Below are 22,103 nucleotides of genomic sequence, written 5' to 3'. Positions count from 1 at the left end.
GGAGCTCATGGTGTACCTCAGGCATGGGTTCTCTGCACCCTGCAGAGCCCCAGGCCTGGCCCACTGTGGACAAAAAAGATATCCAAGGAGGAACATCACCTTTGTCCAAGAAGGACTGGATATGTTATAGCACAGATAGTAAGCATCTGAGTGCCCTGCCTCACTTAATGGATCAACATGACTGCCAGATGGGGCTGACACTCACTGACCCCGGAGGAAAGATCCTTCTAGAATACCATGAGGCATCCAGCAGGTACCCCAAGCGCAGGAGATACCGGGCAGGGGCTGTGCCCAGGTCATATACAGTTTTGTGGAGAACCAGTTAGCTTCTTCTGGACTCCATCCCCCACCCAGTCCCTGGAAAAATTATTTGCAAGGTACCCACAGGATCCCAATTTGCTGTGCTAGGTGCAACTACATAGGAAAGGCAGCAAACCCCCTTTGTCCAATCTCATCCCCCATTTAAGGGGCAAAGCTGTACCTCAGGACACCAGGACTCTGGGCTCTAACAGCCCAGTGCAACTGCACTAGCCACTAGGCTGAATAGGGGCAAGCCTTCCTCTGCCAACATGGAGTCCAGTCTGCATGTGAGCATCCCCACTCTCCTTAATATGGCCATTAGCACCTTGGGGAGCAGGGCAACCCACTCCACAATTGGAGCACCTGCTTCCCTGCCCATACCAAGATGGCTTCAATGGCCTAGGGATACTGGACCTCACTGCCTTCCACAACTGTCCAGGCTGGAAATGGAGTAATGGTGGGGAAGGTTAGCTGACTCCCTGTATCACGACCCTGCAATGCCCCACTAGTGCATCTAACAGTTCGGCATTGTAAGCAACCCTGAATTTATGGCTAGAGACAGGGAGGAAACCGCTGCCCACCAGAAAGATTGGTTAACCACACAACATCGGGCCCACTTCAAATTACTGCTTCTTTTTTCCCCAATTTTTTTTTTTGTTTTTATATTCCTCTGCACCTGTACCTTTTCATTACACTCAGCTGAAATTGTAAAAAATTTAACAAAATGTGTTTGTTGCATATTTGTACTTGTTACACACTACTCTCATTCAACAGAAGTGCCAGGTTGAAAAAATTCTCAGTAAAGAAGATGTTAAAGTGGTAGATTGGAATATAACCTTGACGTAGACTTATACTTGTTAGGAAAGATAAAATACATGGTTTAATTGATCTCTTTTAATCCTACTATTTTGTCACAAGGGAATAGATTAGAAATTGATAATATGTGGTTATCCTCTGACTCAGAAGTTCAAATGGCTGTTTAAAATTTTTGAAAATGTGTATTGTTTGCAGACTGGCGAAGAGCTACCAGTTTCTCATCTACAATACGTGGCTTGGCCTGATCACGGAGTACCTGACGATTCATCTGATTTCCTGGAATTTGTACTTTGTGTAAGGCAAAAGAGAGAGCCTAATCAACCAGTCCTTGTACACTGCAGGTAATTTTATTGTATCTGCTTGTATAGATACTGTAAATACACTATTTCTATACATAACTATTATAGATATATATTAGGTATGTGGCACAAATAATGCATATAAATAGTAACTACCAGTAATTATTTTGCACCCATAAAATGAACAACTACTGTATATGTGACCAGCTGACATTTTGCCAGGATATCACAGATTTTTATCACTGATAAAATAGAGTATGGTTAATCATTCCTGAGTGGGCTTAGGGGATTCAGAGATGGACACAGATCTTGCTTCCCACAGCAAGATCTGCATCCATCTACTCACATGCTGGGGGCCGTCTAGCACATGGCAAGGCTGTCCAGCATGTGTGTGGCGCTACCCCGTGAAGCGTCTGCAATTTAATTGCATCAATTTATGGTCGACCCCTGCCTGCACATCCTGGCTGCTCTGGCAGGCAATCCAGGTGCATTTTTCTTCTCGGAGTGGCTGCGTGTGCCATGCAGGTGCTCTAAAATGGTCTGACTCGCCCGGACCATGCCCACTAAATGATACGTCTACGCCCCCCCCAACGTACGCTGCTGTAAATCACCTTGCGGCTGCATCCTATAGATGCTGCAGGTGTGCAGATCCCCTGGATGCGGCCGCTGCCTGTGAACACGCAGCTGCGTCCAGGTCGGAATAGACCCCTTACTCTACCACTCCTAGGGTTTCTCTCTCACTGTCTGCAACCACCTGTTACTGACTCCCCCACTGCATAGTGGGTGGATAACTTACAGCCACCACCGGGCTCCTACACTGACCCTTTGAACCATTCGTTCCACACAGGGTCCTACAATTAGCTCCTGTAACCGCCTACTTCTGGGTATATGTGGACCTGCTGCCACACTATTTCCTAGGTATTATTGGCTAATTCCTAATGGTCCCTCACTGTGGACCAGTCTGCACTGAGTACCTGGCAGAGGGTTTCAGCTTGGAGACTTTTTGCTTAACCCAGAAGAGCCAGACAACAGAGTAGCATTGTTGCACTATTTTGGTGGTTGCAGGATTAAAGCTGATGCAGGTGACTTGAAGGAAGTAGATGTTTATTGCTCAAAGGATATGTTTTTACTCTTTACAAAGATAGCATACAGATGTCACAGAACCTCATTTCAGGATGCCCAGAGCATATACACTTTCAAGGCACACAGGCCCCTCTTTGTACACAGTTCTGGGTCCCTTAATCAATCCACTCCTAACTGTAATTTCTCATACATCCTAGAGGATGCTGGGGTCCATTTCATGACCATGGGGTATAGACTGTTCCGCAGGAGCCATGGGCACTTTAAGACTTTTCAAGGGTGTTTACTGGCTCCTCCCTCTATGCCCCTTCTCCAGACCTCAGTTTTAGAAATGTCCCCAGGCAGACTGGATGCGCTCCAGAGGAGCTCTACTGAGTTTTTCGGAAAAGACTTATGTTAGATTTTTTATTTTCAGGGAGATCTGCTGGCAACAGTCTCCCTGCTTCGTGGGACTGAGGGGGCAGAAGTAGGAACCAACTTCCTAAAGAGTTTCATGGCTCTGCTTCTCGCTGACAGGACACCATTAGCTCCTGAAGGGAACAGAATGATAGCCGTGCCTAGATGCTCACTCACACAGCACGCCGTCACCCCCCTCACAGAGCCAGATTTCAAAAGACAGGTGAGTGTTAGAAGACAGATCTTCAATCAAGAAAGTGACGACTAAAGGTACCGCGCGGCTGGCGGGAGCGCAGCGCTCCATGTTGCCCACACATACACAGTCACTGCAGGGCGCGGGGGGGCAGCATGAAACCTATGGAAACTGGCATAAATAAGGGGCATAAGTTGCTGAGGCATAGTCCTACCCCCGCTGGTATAAAAAAATTACCTCATAAATGCTGAGGAGAAACACGCCATTGAAGAGTGGAGCTTCCTCAGTCAGCCAGCACACTGCTCAGCGCCATTTTCTCTCTCTCCTCAGGCTGCAGAGACAACACTGGTCCTCCTCCACTACTGAACAAGTATCAGAGTGCAAAACGGGGGAGGGGGGGGGGGGCACAGTGAATTTGGTGCTATATAATTGTGTGATTAGCATTATAAAAGCGCTGCATGTCAGTGGGCATTTTGTGTTCACAGGCATTGTCTTACTGGTGCTGGTTTGTGAACTGGCAAATCCTATCTGTGTCCCTCTGACAGATTTGACTGTGGGTCTGTCCCCTCTAAATCCTGGAGTGTCTGTGGTGTGGTTGTGCACGTGTGTGACATGTCTGTGGCAGGGAATCTCTTCCTCTGTGAAAGGCATGTTAGAGACACAGAGGTGTAATATGACACCAAGAGCCTGACTGGGTGAAAGGTTACATGATAGTGTGAATCACTACTGAATCTCATACAGAAAACTGAATATAATCTGTTGAAGATGTGATTTTTAATAGTTCTGCCTTTCATCCACAGGGACCCCTCTGGGTCACATACAAATTTGTACATACCGACACGGACTCTGATTCCTGTGTCGACACTAGTGATTCCAGGGGAATAGGTCCTAATTTAGCAAAAAGCATTCAAAACATGTTTTAGCTATAAAGGAGGTGTTAGAAGTTATGAAGCCCCCTCTTTTACCACAAGGAGAAGTTTTACTTTAGTAAAGAAGTAATGTATTTTCCCCTCCACCTCAGGAGTTGAACAGTCTCTTGGAGGGAGTCTGATTTAACCTGAAAAGAAATTTCAGAATCCCAAAAGAGATTCAGGCAGATTACCTTTTTCCAAAGGTGGGAGTCACCCCGCATTTTAGACAGGGCCCTGTCATAAAAGAGAAAAGGTGTGTCTCCCTGCGTCTGGAATGGCTTCACTTAAGGAACCGACAGACCACAAGGTGATCTATTGATGTGGCCAATGAGACACTACTCAGGCCTACCATTGTCTGTGCGTGGGTGAGTAGGGCTATTGAAAAGTGGTCAGAAAACTTGTCATTAGACATTGACACAATAGCTGGAGACGAGATACTCCTACCGTTAGGTCATATCAAAGACGCTGCTGCGTACGTACTAGAAACCATGAAATATATTGGTCTCTTGGGATCAAGAACCGCTACCATGGCAGTATTGGCTCGGAGGGCGTTGTGGATTCGCCAGTGGAATGCTGATGCAGATTCCAAAAGAAATATGGAGGCTCTCCCGTATAAAGGTGAGGCCTTGTTTGGTGATGAGCTGGATGCGTTAGTCTCCGCGGCTGCCGCAGGTAAGTCGACATTCTTGCCTTATGCTCCTGCACCAGACAAAAAAACAAAAAGACACATCACTCTCACATGCAGTCCTTTTGGCCCAACAAATACAAAAAGGTCAAAGGTTCCCCCTTCTTTGCAGGTAGGGGAAGGGGAAAAGGAAAGAAGTCTGCAGCGTCTCCATGATCCCAGGAGCAGAAGTCAACCCCTGCTCCTGCCAAATCTGCAGCATGACGCTGGAGCTCCCTTGCGGGAGTCCGCTCGGGTGGGAGCACGTCTGAAACTTTTCAGCCAAATCTGGATTCAATCTGGCCTGGGCTCATGGGTCTCACAACTAGTGTCCCATGGGTACAAACTAGAGTTTCAAGACGTCCCCCCATGCCGATTTTTCAAATCGACCTTGCCAGCTTCTCTTCCAGGAAGAGAGGCATTAACAACGGCAATTCAAAAATGATGTCAGGATCAGGTCATTGTCCTGGTACCCTTGTCACAGCAAGGAGAAGGTTTTTATTCAAGCCTCTTCATAGTTCCGAAGCCGGACGGCTCGTCAGACCGATTTTAAACCTGAAAAATCTGAATCTCTACCTGAAAAGGTTCAAGTTCAGGATGGAATCCCTGAGGGTAGTGATTTCCAGTCTGGAGGAGGGGGACTTCATGGTTTCAGTAGACATAAAGGATGCTTACTTGCATGTTCCCATTTATCCTCCTCACCAAGCTTATCTGAGATTCGCAGTACAGGATTGCCATTACCAGTTCCAGACATTGCCGTTCGGACTCTCCATGGCACCGAGGGTATCCACCAAGGTGATGGTGGAGATGATTGTCCTCCTTCGTCAAATAGTCAATATAATTCCTTATCTGGACGATCTCCTGAGAAAAGTGAGATCCAGGGAACAGTTGGTGCAGAACATCGCACTCTCCCTGTCAATACTCCAACAACACGGTTGGATCATGAATTTTCCAAAGTCACAGTTGGAACCGACGACAAGATTGTCCTTTTTAGGGATAATTCTGGACACAGAAGTACGGAGAGTATTTCTTCCAGTGGAAAAGGCTCTGGAAATCCAGAAAATGGTCAAACAAATATTGAAACCAACAAGCGTGTCGATCCATCAATGCATTCGGTTGTTGGGGAAAATGGTAGCGGCCTATGAGGCCATACAGTATGGCCGATTTCATGCCAGAGTATTCAAGTGGGACCTGTTGGACAAGTGGTCCGGATCCCACCTACACATGCACTGGAAAATAATCCTGTCCCCCAAAGCCAGGATTTCGCTCCTGTGGTGGCTACACAGTTCTCACCTACTAGAGGGACGCAGGTTTGGGATTCATGACTGGATCCTAATAACCACGGATGCAAGTCTCCGAGGCTGGGGAGCAGTCACACAGGGGGAAAGCTTCCAAGGAAAATGGTTAAGTCAGGAAGCCTGCCTTCACATAAACATTCTGGAATTGAGAGCCATTTACAACAGCCTTCTACAAGCGGTACATCTTCTTCAAGATCATCCCGTGCAGATCCAGTCGGAAAATGTAACAGCAGTCGTGTACACAAACAGGCAAGGCGGAACGAAAAGCAGAGCGGCAATGGCAGAGGTGACAAGGATTCTCCTCTGGGCAGAAAGACATGTTAGAGCTCTGTCAGCAATTTTCATTCCGGGAGTGGACAACTGGGAAGCAGACTTCCTCAGCAGACACGATCTCCATCCAGTAGACTGGGGCCTCCACCAAGAAGTCTTCACAGAGGTGACAAGTCTTTGGGGAGTTCCTCAAGTAGACATGATGGCATCTCGTCTAAACAAGAAGCTTCAGAGATATTATTCCAGGTCGAGAGACCCTCAAGCAATAGCAGTGGATGCACTGGTGACCCAGTGGGTGTTTCGGTCAGTATATGTTTTCCCCCCACTTCCACTGATTCCAAAAGTTCTCAAAATAATAACAACAAGAGTTTGAGCAATCGTCATTGCTCCAGACTGGCCAAGGAGGGCTTGGTATCCAGATCTTCAGGAGTTGCTCATAGGAGATCCTCGGCCTCTTCCTCCTCGAGAGGACCTACTACAGCAGGGGCCGTATGTGTATCAAGACTTACTGTGGCTATGTTTGACGGCATGGCTGTTAAAAGTCGGATCCTAGCCCGAAAGGGTATTCCCAAGGAAGTCATCCCCACTCCTATTCAGGCCAAGAAAGGAGTAACGTCTAAACATTACCACCGTATTTGGAGAAAATATATGTCTTGGTGTGAATCCAAGAAGGCTCCTATGGAAGAGTTTGAGTTGGGACATTTGTTTTCCATTTTCTGCAGGCTGGTGTGGATGCAGGCCTACGATTGGGGTCAATCAAGGTCCAGATTTTGGCCTTATCAGTTTTCTTTCAAAAACAATTGGCTTCTCTTCCAGAGGTTCAGACCTTCGTAAAAGGGGTTTTACACATCCAGCCTCCATTTGTGCCTCCAGTGGAACCATGGGACCTTAATGTGATGTTGCAGTTCCTTCAATCGAGTTGATTTGAACCTCTTCAGGAGATAGAGTTGAAGTTTCTCACTTGGAAAGTGGTGATGCTTTTAGCCTTGGCATCCGCAAGGCGGGTGTCTGAGTTGGGGGCCTTGTCTTACAAGAGCCTTTACCTGATCTTCCATGAAGATAGGGCGGAGTTGAGAACTCGCCAACATTTTCTTCCAAAGGTGGTTTCATCTTTCTACATAAACCAACCTATTGTGGTGCCAGTGGCCACTGACACGTTCACTGAGTCAAGGGGGCAATATTTACTAATATTCGTGTTTTGTCCGTTTTGAAGGGTGTTTGAACTCGAATGGTATCGGGTGCATTTTACTGCAACTTTTTGAATCCTGATACGATCATTCACTAAAGCTGCCGAGTTTTGCACAATCGTTTTTTCCGATGTCGATGTGATTCGTAATATCAGGCAGTGTTTTACGGGAGTGATGAGTAAAACACTGCCTGAAAAAACACAAGGAATCCCGGCCGGATCTGTGAGATCCTTGCAGGGCTTCATTGTGTACCTTAAAAAGTTGTTTAAAGTCTTTAAAAATCTGAAAAAAATTGTGTGGGGTCCCCCCTCCTAAGCACAACCAGCCTCAGGCTCTTTGAGACGGTCCTGGTTGAAAAAATATGGGGGGGAAAATGACAGGGGTTCCCCCATATTTAATCAACCAGCACCGGGCTCTGCGCCTGGTCCATGTTCCAAAAATACGGGGGACAAAAAGCGTAGGGGTCCCCCGTATTTCTGAAGCCAGCACCGGGCTCCACTAGCTGGGGAGATAATGCCACAGCCGGGGGGACACTTTGATATCGGTCCCTGTGGCCGTGCCATTAAAACCCCAACTAGTCACCCCTGGCCGGGGTACCCTGGAGGAGTGAGGACCTCTTCAATCAAGGGGTCCCCCCCCTCCAGCCACCCATGGGCCAGGGGTGAAGCCCGAGGCTGATCCCCCCCATCCATGGGGGGCTGATAGCCAAGTGTGAAATTGTGAATATTGTTTTTAGTAGCAGTACTACAAGTCCCAGCAAGCCTCCCCGCAAGCTGGTACTTGGAAAACCACAAGTACCAGCATGCGGTGGAAAACCGGGCCCGCTGGTACCTGTAGTACTACTACTAAAAAAATACCCCAATAAAAACAGTACACACACACACACACACCGTGACAGTACAACTTTATTACATACATGCACACCAACATACACACATACTTACCTATGTTCCCACGAGGCTCTGTCCTCTTCTCCATGTAGAATCCTAGGGGTACCTGTTGAAAAAAATTATACTCACATAATCCAGTGAAGAATCCGGCCTTTGAATAATCCACGTACTTGGCAAAAAAAAAAAAACGCAAACCCGACCACGCACTGAAAGGGGTCCCATGTTTACACATGGGACCCCTTTCCCCGACTGCCAGGACCCCCCCTGACTCCTGTCAAAGAGGGTCCCTTAAGCCAATCAGGGAGCGCCACGTCGTGGCACCCTCCTGATTGGCTGTGTGCTCCTGTAGTGTCTGTCAGGCAGCACACGGCAGTGATACAATGTAGCGCCTATGCGCTCCATTGTAGCCAATGGTGGGAACTTTGCGGTCAGCGGTTGACCGAAAGTAACCTCACCGCCGACTGCAAAGTTCCCACCATTGGCTACAATGGAGCGCATAGGCGCTACATTGTATCACTACCGTGTGCTGCTGACAGACACTACCGGAGCACACAGCCAATCAGGAGGGTGCCACGACGTGGCGCTCCCTGATTGGCTGAAGGGACCCTCTTTGACAGGAGTCAGGGGGGGTCCTGGCAGTCGGGGAAAGGGGTCCCATGTGTAAACATGGGACCCCTTTCAGTGCGTGGTCGGGTTTGCGTTTTTTTTTTTTTTTTTTTTTTCAAGTATGTGGATTATTCAAAGGCCGGATTCTCCACTGGATTAAGTGAGTATAATTTTTTTCAACAGGTACCCCTAGGATTCTACATGGAGAAGAGGACCGAGCCTCGTGGGAACATAGGTAAGTATGTGTGTATGTTGGTGTGCATGTATGTAATAAAGTTGTACTGTCACGGTGTGTGTGTCCTATTTTTATTGGGGTATTTTTTTAGTAGTAGTACTACAGGTACCAGCGGGCCCGGTTTTCCACCGCATGCTGGTACTTGTGGTTCTCCAAGTACCAGCTTGCGGGGGTGGTTTGCTGGGACTTGTAGTACTGCTACTAAAAACAATATTCACAATTTCACACTTGGCTATCAGCCCCCCCATCTGCCGCCCTTGGATGGGGGGGACAGCCTCGGGCTTCACCCCTGGCCCTTGGGTGGCTGGAGGGGGGGACCCCTTGATTGATCCAGGGTACCCCGGCCAGGGGTGACTAGTTGGGGTTTTAATGGCACGGCCGCAAGGACCGATATCAAAGTGTCCCCCGGCTGTGGCATTATCTCCCCAGCTAGTGGAGCCCGGTGCTGGTTTCAGAAATACGGGGGACCCCTACGCTTTTTGTCCCCCGTATTTTTGGAACCAGGACCAGGTGCAGAGCCCGGTGCTGGTTGATTAAATATGGGGGAACCCCTGTCATTTTTTCCCCCCATATTTTTTCAACCAGGACCGGCTCAAAGAGCCCGAGGCTGGTTATGCTTAGGAGGGGGGACCCCACGCAATTTTTTTCCCCGTTTTTACACTAAACAGTCCCTTTCCCATAGATAACCATGCACAGATCTCACTGATCTGTGCATGGTTATCCAAACTCGACTGGAAAAAGCGGGTCTATTTTATTGCTGCTTTTTTTTAACGAATCAAAAAAAAACAGACCCGCACTTAAGTACTCAGAAACTAACACCCAAATACGAATGAATAGTGAATGCCCGTATTCTATGAAATAACAGCCGCGTTTGACCGATGGTCTATTCATTTGTATTTTTGAACGTTGTCCTTCAAACCATTACGAATAGTCCAAACACTGCCGAGATTGGTGCTTAGTGAATTCCCGGATTGGGACTTAGAAAAAAACACAAATCGACCAAACTCAGATTTTTAGTAAATACTGGCCAAGGTCTCTAGATGTGGTTAGGGCTTTGAAGATTTATGTCGCTAGAACAGCTCGGATACGGAAAACAGAGGCTCTGTTTGTCCTGTATTCTCCCAACAAGATTGGGTGTCCTGCTTCCAAGCAGACCATTGCGCGATGGATCACAGGTTTGATTCAGCATGCTCATTCTTCGGCTGGTTTGCCGTTGTCGAAGTCGGTGAAGGCACATTCTACTAGGAAGGTGGGCTCGTCCTGGGCGGCTGCCTGGGGGGGTCTCGGTATTACAACTTTGCTGAGCAGCTACTTGGTCGCTGTCAAACACTTTTAGTAAATTTTATAAGTTTGACACTTTGGCCGATGAGGACCTCCAGTTTGGTCTATCGGTGCTGCATGATCATCCGCACTCTCCCGCCCGTACTGGAGCTTTGGTATAAACCCCATGGTCATGAAATGGACCCCAGCATCCTCTAGGACGTATGAGAAAACAGGATTTTAATACCTACCGGTAAATCCTTTTCTCCTAGTCTGTAGAGGATGCTGGGCGTCCGACCCAGTGCGAACTTTACCTGCAGTTTTGTTCAATTAGTTACACAAGTTGTGTTACATTTGTTTTCAGCATGTTGCTGTAAATGGTTCATGCCTGTTGGCGTGTGTTATGTTGAATGCCATGTTGTGCGGCTTGGTTGAGGTGTGAGCTTGTATGATTCTCACCATTAGTATAAATGTAAATCCTTTCCTCGAAATGTCCGTCTCCCTGGGCACAGTTCCTATAACTGAGGTCTGGAGGAGGGGCATAGAGGGTGGAGCCAGTTCACACCCTTGAAAAGTCTTAAAGTGCCCATGGCTCCTGCGGAACTGTCTATACCCCATGGTCATGAAATGGACCCCAGCATCCTCTACGGACTAGGAGAAAATAATTTACCGGTAGGTATTAAAATCCTGTTTTTTCAAATCCATAATGATTGGCTGGTGCGTTATCAACTTGCGCTTATCACTGGTTTATTACTTATTTATCTGTTCTCTGGGCTTAATACATCTGCCCCACTGTCCCTAATGTATAAGGGGAGTGGTCACTACTCTGTGCTTGAGATTACCTGGACATATAACAGTACAGTATGTGTCTCTTCATGTAATCCCAGACAGACTTAATGATGTTGAGATCAGGGCTCTGTGGGGGCCATATCATCACTTCCAGGACTCCTTGAGCTTATTTATGCTGAAGATAGTTCTTAATGACATTGGTTGTATGTTTGGGGTCGTTTTCCTGCAACATAATAAATTTGGAGGCAATCAGATGCCTACCTGATGGTGCTACATGATGGATAAGTACCTGCCTGTATTTTTCAGCATTAAGAACACCTCATCGTGGCTACATCCATGGCGTGTGTGACATCAGGAGCATCTGGAACATGCACGTGTCATATATGCGCCCCATTCGCATGAATGGAAGCATCTATTTACGCTGCACACATTTGTTATGTAACCACTCTAGCTGAGCGTGACTACATCTGTATCCATCATGCAGTACCATAAGGGATGCATCTGATTGTCTCCAACCTTATTCTGCAGCAGGACAATGACCCCAAACAAACAGCCATAATGTCATTAAGAACTATATTCAGAGTAAAGAAAAACAAGGAGTCCTGGAAGTGATGATATGGCACCCACAGTGCTCTGCTCTCAACATCATCAAGTCTGTCTGGGATTACAAGAAGAGACAGAAGGATTTGAGCAAGCCTACATCCACAGAAGATCTGTGGATAGTCCTTCAAGATGTTTGGAACAAACTCCCAGCTGAGTTCCTTCAAAAATATTGATTTGATTTAGATTTCTCTTCTGTTCATTCACTTTTCATTCTGTTGATTGATAAAAATAAACTATGTCTGTCTGTCTGTCTGTCTGTCTACACAATAGGCGGCACTCACGACTCCTCTTTAAGAGACAACAGGACAATGTCTGTATAAGTCTTATACAGACAGTGTCCTATCGTCTCTTCAAGAGAAGCCGTGAGTGCCACCTATTGTGCATTTGTACAGTATATGGTGGCTGCTATAGTCACCTATGGAGGACACCGGCTATTGTTTCATTTACATTGGTCACAGAAAGGAGTGCTGCTGACTGCCGTGCTATCTATCTACATATCTATCATATATTTCTCTGACGTCCTAGTGGATGCTGGGAACTCCGTAAGGACCATGGGGAATAGCGGCTCCGCAGGAGACTGGGCACATCTAAAGAAAGCTTTAGGATCACCTGGTGTGCACTGGCTCCTCCCCCTATGACCCTCCTCCAAGCCTCAGTTAGATTTCTGTGCCCGACGAGAAGGGTGCACACTAGGGGCTCTCCTGAGCTCTTTGTGAAAGTTTTAGTTTAGGTTTATTATTTTCAGTGAGACCTGCTGGCAACAGGCTCACTGCATCGAGGGACTAAGGGGAGAAGAAGCGAACTCACCTGCGTGCAGAGTGGATTGGGCTTCTTAGGCTACTGGACATTAGCTCCAGAGGGACGATCACAGGTTCAGCCTGGATGGGTCACCGGAGCCGCGCCGCCGTCCCCCTTACAGAGCCAGAAGAGCGAAGAGGTCCGGAAAAATCGGCGGCAGAAGACGATCCTGTCTTCAGATAAGGTAGCGCACAGCACCGCAGCTGTGCGCCATTGCTCTCAGCACACTTCACACTCCGGTCACTGAGGGTGCAGGGCGCTGGGGGGGGCAGCGCCCTGAGACGCAATAAATCGATAAAAAAACCTTATATGGCTAAAATAAATGCATCACATATAACTCCTGGGCTATATGGATGCATTTAACCCCTGCCAAAACATACAGAAAAAGGATGATAAGGACGCCGAGAAAGGGGCGGAGCCTATCTCCTCAGCACACTGGCGCCATTTTCCCTCACAGCTCAGTTGGAGGGAAGCTCCCTGGCTCTCCCCTGCAGTCACTACACTACAGAAAGGGGTTAAAAAAGAGAGGGGGGCACAAATTAGGCGCAGTATATAACAATACAGCAGCTATAAAGGGAAAAACACTTATATAAGGTTATCCCTGTATATATATATAGCGCTCTGGTGTGTGCTGGCAAACTCTCCCTCTGTCTCCCCAAAGGGCTAGTGGGGTCCTGTCCTCTATCAGAGCATTCCCTGTGTGTGTGCTGTGTGTCGGTACGTTGGTGTCGACATATATGAGGAGAAAAATGATGAGGAGACGGAGTAGAGTGTCTGAAATAGTGTTGTCACCCCCTAGGGGGTCGACACCTGAGTGGATGTACTGTTGAAATTGCGTGACAGTGTCAGCTTTGTATAAAAGACAGTGGTTGACATGAGACAGCCGGCTACTCAGCTTGTGCATGTCCAGACGTCTCATACAGGGGCCCTAAAGCGCCCGTTACCTCAGATACAGACGCCGACAGGGGTACTGACTCCTGTGTCGACGGTGAAGAGACAACCGTGATTTCCAATAGGGCCACACATTGCATGATTGAGGCAATGGAAAAAGTTTACACTTTTCTGATAATATGAATACCACCAAAAAAAAAAGGGGTATTATGTTTGGTGAGGAAAAACTTCCTGTAGTTTTCCTGAATCTGAGAAATAAAATGAGGTGTGTGATTATGCGTGGGTTTCCCCCCGATAACAATTGATATTTTCTAAAAAGTTATTGGCAGTATACCTTTTCCCGCCAGAGGTTAGGGTGCGTTGGGAAACACCCCCTAGGGTGGATAAAGCGCTCACACGCTTGTAAAAACAAGGGCTCTACCCTCTCCTGAGATGGCCGCCCTTAAGGATCCTGCTGATAGAAAGCAGGAGCGTATCCTAAAATGTAATTACACACATACTGGTGTTATACTGCGACCAGCAATCGCCTCAGCCTGGATGTGCAGTGCTGGGTTGGCGTGGTCGGATTCCCTGACTGGAAATATGATATCCTAGATAAGGACAGTATATTATTGCCTATAGAGCAATTAAAAGATGCATTTCTATATATGCAGGATGCACAGCGGAATATTTGCCGACTGGCATCAAGTATAAGTGCGTTGTCCAATTATTCCAGTAAAGTGGTCAGGTGATGCGGATTCCAAACGGCATTTGGAAGTATTGCCTTAAAAGAGGGGATGTACCCCAGGTCGCCTCTCAAAATAAGACGCCGTATTATCAGGCGCAGTCCTGGTTGGCAGGCGGACAAAAGGGTTCCTCTTTTCTGCTCGTGACAGAGGGAGAGGAAAATGGCTGCAGAGATCAGCCAGTTCCAAGGAACAGAAACCCTTTTCCGCCGCTGCCAAGCCCCTCAGTATGACGCTAGGGCTTTACAAGTTCAGGCACGGTGGGGTCCCGTTCTCAATGAATTTCAGTGCGCAGTGGGCTCACTCGCAAGTAGACCCCTGGATCCTTCAGATAATATTTCAGGGGTACAAATTGGAATTCGAGACGTATTCCCCTCGCCGTTTCCAAAAGTCTGTTTTACCGACGTCTCCCGCTGACAGGGAGGCAGTTTTGGAAGCCATTCACAAGCTGTATTCCCAGCAGGTGATAATCAAGGTACCCCTCCTGCAACAGGGAACGGGGTATTATTCCACACTATTGTGGTACCGAAGCCAGACGGCTCGGTGAGACCGATTTTAAAATCTAAAATCTTTGAACACTTGCATACAGAGGTTCAAATTCAAAATTGAGTCACTCAGAGCAGTGATTGCAAACCTGAAAGAAGGGGACTACATGATGTCTCGGGACATCAAGGAGGCTTACCTTCATGTAAAAATTTACCCTTCTCACCAAGGGTATTTCAGGTTATGGTACAGAACTGTATCAGTTCGGACGCTGCCGTAGGGATGGTCCACGGCACCCCGGGTCTTTACTGAAGTAATGACCGAAATGATGATATTCCTTCGAAGGAAGGGAATTTTAGTTATCCTTTACTTGGACGATTCCCTGATAAGGGTAAGATCCAGGGAACAGTTGGAGATCGGTGTAGCACTATATCAGGTAGTGTTGCGGCAGCACGATTGGATTTTCAATATTCCAAAATCACAGCTGGTTCCGACGACTTGTCTTCTGTTCCTAGGGATGATTCTGGACATAGTCCAAAAAGAAGGGGCTTCTCCCGGAGGAGAAAGCCAGGGAGTTATCCGAGCTAGTCAGGAACCTCCAAAAACCGAACCAAGTCTCAGTGCATCAATGCACATGGGTTCTGGGTAAAAATGGTGGCTTCCTACGAAGCAATCCCATTCGGCAGATTCCACGCACAGTGGAACCTTCTGGACAAATGGTCCGGGTCGCATCTTCAGATGCTTCAGCGGATAACCCTGTCACCAGGGACAAGGGTATCCCTCCTGTGGTGGTTGCAGAGTGCTCATCTTCTAGAGGGCCGCAGATTCGGCATTCGGGACTGGGTCCTGGTGGCCACGGATGCCAGCCTGCGAGGCTGGGGAGCAGTCACACAGGGAAGGAATTTCCAGGGCTTATGGTCAAGCCTGGAGACATCTCTTCATATAAACATTCTGGAACTAAGGGCCATTTACAATGCCCTAAGTCAAGCGAAACCCCTGCTTCAGGGTCAGGCGGTATTGATCCAATCGGACAACATCACGTCAGTCGCCCACGTAAACAGACAGGGCGGCACGAGAAGCAGGAGGGCAATGGCAGAAGCTGCAAGGATTTTCGCTGGGCGGAAAATCATGTGATAGCACTGTCAGCAGTGTTCATTCCGGGAGTGGACAACTGGGAAGCAGACTTCCTCAGCAGACACGACCTTCACCCGGGAGAGTGGGGACTTCACCCAGAAGTCTTCCACCTGATTGTAAACCGTTGGGAAAAACAAAAGGTGGACATAATGGCGTCCCGTCTAAACAAAAAACTAGACAGATATAGCGCCAGGTCAAGGGACCCTCAGGCAATAGCGGTGGACGCTCTGGTAACACCGTGGGTGTACCAGTCAGTGTATGTGTTCCCTCCTCTGCCCCTCGTACCAAAAGTACTGAGAATCATAAGAAGGAGAGGAGTAAGAACTATACTCGTGGTTCCGGATTGGCCAAGAAGGACTTGGTATCCGGAACTTCAAGAGATGCTCACGGACGAACCGTGGCCTCTACCTCTAAGAAAGGACCTGCTCCAGCAGGGGCCTTGTCTGTTCCAAGACTTACCGCGGCTGCGTTTGACGGCATGGCGGTTGAACGCCGGATCCTGAAGATCCCTACCCTGGTCAAGGCCAGGAAAGACGTAACCGCAAAACATTATCACCGCATTTGGCGAAAATATGTTGCGTGGAGTGAGGCCAAGAAGGCCCCTACAGAGGAATTTCAACTGGGTCGTTTCCTCCATTTCCTGCAAACAGGACTGTCTATGGGCCTAAAATTAGGGTCCATTAAGGTTCAAATTTCGGCCCTGTCGATTTTCTCCCAAAAAGAACTGGCTTCAGTGCCTGAAGTTCAGACATTTGTAAAAGGGGTACTGCATATACAGTCTCCTTTTGTGCCTCCAGTGGCACCTTGGGGATCTCAATGTTGTGTTGAGTTTCCTAAAGTCACATTGGTTTGAACCACTCACCACTGTGGACTTAAAATATCTCACATGGAAGTGACGAGTTAGCCCTGGTTTCAGCCAGGCGGGTGTCAGAATTGGCGGCTTTATCATATAAAAGCCCTTACTTAATATTTCATTCTGAAAGGGCAGAATTGAGGACTCGTCCTCAAATTTTCTACCTAAGGTGGTTTCTGCATTTCACATGAACCAACCTATTGTGGTACCTGCGGCTACTAAGGACTTGGAGGATTCCAAGTTGCTTGACGTGGTCAGGACCCTGAAAATACATGTTTCCAGGACGGCTGGAGTCAGAAAATCTGACTCGCTGTTTATCCTGTATGCACCCAACAAACTGGGTGCTCCTGCTTCTAAGCAGACGATTGCTCGTTGGATTTGTAGTACAATTCAGCTTGCACATTCTGTGGCAGGCCTGCCACAGCCAAAAATCTTAAAATGCCCACTCCACAAGGAAGGTGGGCTCATCTTGGGCAGCTGCCCGAGGGGTCTCGGCTTTACAACTTTGCCGAGCAGTTACTTGGTCAAGAGCAAATACGTTTGTAAAATTCTACAAAGTTGATATCTTGGCTGAGGAGGACCTGGAGTTCTCTCATTCGGTGCTGCAGAGTCATCCGCACTCTCCCGCCCGTTTGGGAGCTTTGGTATAATCCCCATGGTCCTTACGGAGTTCCCAGCATCCACTAGGACGTCAGAGAAAATAAGAATTTACTTACCGATAATTCTATTTCTCGTAGTCCGTAGTGGATGCTGGGCGCCCATCCCAAGTGCGGATTGTCTGCAATACTGGTACATAATTATTGTTACCAAAAAATTCGGGTTATTGTTGTAGTGAGCCATCTTTTCTAGAGGCTCCTCTATTATCATGCTGTTAACTGGGTTCAGATCACAAGTTGTACAGTGTGATTGGTGTGGCTGGTATGAGTCTTACCCGGGATTCAAAATCCTTCCTTATTGTGTACGCTCGTCCGGGCACAGTATCCTAACTGAGGCTTGGAGGAGGGTCATAGGGGGAGGAGCCAGTGCACACCAGGTGATCCTAAAGCTTTCTTTAGATGTGCCCTGTCTCCTGCGGAGCCGCTATTCCCCATGGTCCTTACGGAGTTCCCAGCATCCACTACGGACTACGAGAAATAGAATTATCGGTAAGTAAATTCTTATTTTTATTACAATATTTTTACCTTTGCTATATCCCCAAGCCCTAGAGCTGGAGCTTGGTTACTGGTCACCAGCTTCGGCAGCTCATAGCCCTGCAGCCTAGGACCAGGCTCTGGCTACAGTTACTATTTCTGTGCACTCCATACCAGGGTTAACCCACTGCAATTCTACAGCTGCTGAACTCAGTCCAGGCTGAGGGCACTCCTCTCTGTGCTGTAGTTCCATTCATCCAGTGTTTGGCCACTAAGCCCCGCCACCCTGTAGTGTTTGGACACCATGTCCCCATCCGGTGACTTGCAGCCCATGGCTAGATCCTGACTACAGTTGCTCTTTATGTACAGTCCAGAGTTGATCCGGATCTGTGACACAATGAAAGTTGTGTTAAACATAACTCGTGAGTACCATGTGACTCTAGTGCAGTGTCTTTTTTTGTGTGCATTTTTCTTCTTCATCCACTAGGGGACAGTGGAGTGCTCTTTACAGTGGGAATATAGGAGGTTGCAACCAGGAGCTGGCACTTTACATTTCTAGAAGTGTGACTAGCTCCTCCCCTTCTATGTCCTCCCTCCAAGCCAGTCTTTTCAGTGTGCCGAGGGAGCTGGTAACTATCTGGGCTGCGGCACAGGGCTTAATTATTTTTAACATTAGATTCACAAAGCATTTGAGGACAGACAGGCAGCATCCGCCCCTGACTGTCTGCGATGATGCAGCTGCTGGGGGAACACCATTGCAGCTGCGTCCGGCTCGCACCAATGAGCTGCAGAAACCAATGTCTCTGGGGTAGACTGGACGCCGCTACATGCGGCGCGCATCAGGGTCCCCCATCAGCCATACCACCACCGGAGTATGCAGCATGACAGTCTACTGGTGCTAATGAGACAGCACTGAGACTGTGACACTAGCCCCCCCCCCCCCCCCCCCAGGCATTTGTGAGTAATACAGTGGGATCGTTAGGCTGGTAGGAGAGCTTTTGCTGTACAGGTAACTTACTTTCACTTTGCCTAAGTTACTGATGTGCCTAGCACAGTAGCTTTGCTGTAGAGTACTATTAGGGCCAGTGTGACGCTATTCCCAAACTGTCTCCTCTCCTACAGTACCTCTGCTTCACTATCTCAGTCTCTATATTTTACACTGTCCATTACAGGGTTCTTCGCAGTAACGATTTGGAAATCACTGCCTGAGAATGTACTAATGGTGGACTCAATCAATACGTTTATAAATGGATTAGATAAATTTCTAACTAAAAAAAATGTCCAATGATATAGCATTTAAAGTGAATGTATTTTAGAAAAAGCATGATTTATAGTGTTAATTAGAATTAATAACTTAACTTCATTTGGTTCAGTATAGTAAAGTAGTGTTAAACACAGAGTAGTGTAAGAATTATAAAAAAAAGGTTGAAGTAGAATGACACTTTGTCTTTTTTCAACCTCAATAACTGTTACTATGTTACCCTTTGTACCTCCCAGGGCCCCATGGGACCTGGACAAGGTTCTCTCCTTTGTACAATCTCATTTGTTCGAGCCTTTGGAAACAGTGGAGATGAAGTATCTTACTTGGAAGTTGATACTTCTCCTTGCCTCAGCTTCAGCCAGAAGGTTGTCGGAGCTCTATCCTGCCATCCTCCTTACCTGGTGTTCCACGAAGATAGGGCTGAGCTTCGTACAAAGATGTCTTTCCTTCCTAAGGTGGTCTCAACTTTCCACATTAACCATCTAATTGTGGTGCCATCTATCTCAACGGAATTTCCTGGCTGCTCCAGCTCCTCAGAGGTCTTACATGGGACCTTCCTTTTGGTCCTTTCATGCACCTTCCAAGTTCAGTGGCCGTTTCAGAAGAGGAGCTACAGCTCATTGGTATTCCAGAGGTTGTGGCTGAGAAGGAGCACACTCCAGCAACCAGGACAGTAAGTCCACCAACAAGCCCAGTGCATGACAGGCTTCTCTCTCACCTGGGGGACCCCAAGGTGAGAGCTCGTCTATAAGATTACAGGTAAGTGTGGACAGAATCATATCCAGATGACTGGGGTCGTACTGCAGGAAGTTGTCTACAAACTTTTGGCAAGCAAGGGTGTTGGTCCCAGTCCCCACACACAAGCAGAAACAGGGCTTCTACTGAAGCCTATTCCTTGTGCAATTATGAATTTGAAGGTTCTCAATCTTTTCTTGAGAGTACTCAAATTCAAGATGGAGTCCCTTCAGTCGGTTATAGCAGGACTAGAACAAAACTAGTTTATGGTGTCCTTAGACATCAAGGACACTTACCTGCATTCCCATTTGGCCTCTGCACAAATTGTTTCACAGATCCGCCATTCGGGACTCTCACTTCCAATTCCAGGCTTTGCTGTTCGGCCTGTCCTCAGCCCCCAGGGTGGTCATGAAGGTCATGGCCATCATCATGGCTCTACTTCGGACACAAGAGGTTACGATTGTCCCTTATCTGGACGATCTTCTCCTGAAGGCTCATTTCAGGGGCCAGTTGCTTCAGAACATCGAAGTGACTCACAGGCTCCTCATTCCACAAGGGTGGATCCTAAACTTCCAAAAGTCTCATCTGCGACCAATGCAGAAGCTACAGTTTCTGAGGATCTGAGGATGATTCTCTAAACAGCCCTGTAGATGGTATTCCTCCCTCTGGAAAAAGTTTTGTCTGTACAGGAGATGGTGAGGTTGGTTCTACACCATTGTCGAGTATCTGTACACCTATGTATACTTCTCCTCGGAAAGATGGTAGCAGCCTTCGAGGCTATTCCATACTGGCGTTTTCATTCAAGGCCTCTTCAGCTGTGTCTGTGGTCCGGATCACATCTGTTTCTCCATCAAAGGGTTGAATCTCGCCTGTTGGAAGACAAGAGGTTCAGAATTTGGGAGTGGACTTTCCTCACAACAGACGCAATTTTGCGAGGATGGGGGGCGGTGACCATGGAAAACCAGTTTCAGGGGCAATGGACCCCCCCAAGAATCTACCTTGCCTATAAACATCCTCGAATTAAGGGCAGTATTCTACGCTCTGCAACAGGCAGAACATCTGCTTCACGGGCGGGCCATCAGAGTGCAGTCGGACAATGCCACGGCGGTGGCATACATCAACCGACAGGGCGGTAATCGTAGCCACCCAGCGGTGAGAGATGAGCCGCATTCTGTTCTGGGCAGAGAAATACGCACAGGCCATGTCGGCGATCTTCATTGCAGGCATAGAAAATTGGGAGGCAATTTATTTCAGCCATCAGGATGTTTACCAGGGGGAGTGGGCTCTCCATCCCCAGGTATTCCAACAGCTTGTCCGTCGGTGGGGTCTTCCACAGAGCATCCTCATGGCATCCCTTAGAATGTAAACTCTCACGAGTAGGGCCCTCTTCCTCCATGTGCTTATCCTTTTTTTACTTTAATAATCCTCAACTGCCCAAATCACGCAGTTTTTTAGCCACCTGGAACTTATCTCTGTCACTTACTGGTGTAGTTATGCTTAGTTACCCTGTACTTGTCCTAAATTGTCTTCAACTGTAAGTCACTGTTTTCCTGTTTTGATTATGTGCATATGTACTCTGTAATTGGGCGCTGCGGAACCCTTGTGGCGCCATAAAAATAAAGGATAATAATAATAATCCCAGCACAATCACTAACTGCTGCTATACTGCTGTCGGACGAGAGTCCCGGCGGCAATGGCAGTGGATGCCCTCAAGACACCTTGGCAGTCCCAATTTGTCTGTTTCCACCATTTCCTCTATTGCCATGTCTACTGCAGCGCATAAAGAGAGAAGACGCCATGGTGCTACTAATAGAGCTTTGAAAGTTCAGGTACCTGCACTTTCTATATTCTTCCAGAAGAGGTTGGCTTTACTTCCAGAGGGATATCAGGCAAGATCTACGTGGACAGAACTACTTCTATCTGGAAATCTGATTCCTTGTTTGTCCTGTATGATGCTGCCAGTCCAGGATGGTCAGCTTCTACACAGACCCTGGCCCACTAGGTCTGTCTAACCATCAGGCAGACCTATGTGGTGGCTTCTCAGAAGCCTTCTGTTTCCACTTCTGCGCAATTCACACACTCTGTGGGTCCTTGTGGGCGGCTGCCCGCTGGGTTTCTGTGACCCAAATGTGTCGGACAGCCACTTGGTCAGGCAGACATACTTTTGTCTGGTTCTACCGGCTCGATATTTTAGCGGCCTCTGCCTCGCAGTATGGCCGTGCTGTTTTGCAGGGTTCCCAGCACTCTCCCGCCTGTGATGGGAGCTCTGGGATGTCCCCACTGTAAAGAGCACTCC

The 22,103-nt window shown here is 47.8% G+C and overlaps 1 protein-coding gene across 3 annotated transcripts in view; it reads left to right on the top strand.

Moving 5' to 3' along the window:
• PTPN3 (protein tyrosine phosphatase non-receptor type 3) overlaps window positions 1–22,103 on the top strand; it is a 1,027,556-nt gene that overhangs the window by 964,951 nt on the left and 40,502 nt on the right. For all 3 annotated transcript variants that reach the window (XM_063922728.1, XM_063922729.1, XM_063922727.1), the window contains one exon: window positions 1,312–1,457. In XM_063922728.1, coding sequence (XP_063778798.1) covers window positions 1,312–1,457 — 146 coding nt within the window. The remainder of the gene's footprint in view (window positions 1–1,311; window positions 1,458–22,103) is intronic.

Source organism: Pseudophryne corroboree, chromosome 5 (assembly GCF_028390025.1).
Source record: "Pseudophryne corroboree isolate aPseCor3 chromosome 5, aPseCor3.hap2, whole genome shotgun sequence".
NCBI lineage: Eukaryota > Metazoa > Chordata > Amphibia > Anura > Myobatrachidae > Pseudophryne > Pseudophryne corroboree.
This window is presented reverse-complemented; position numbering and strand designations above follow the sequence as displayed.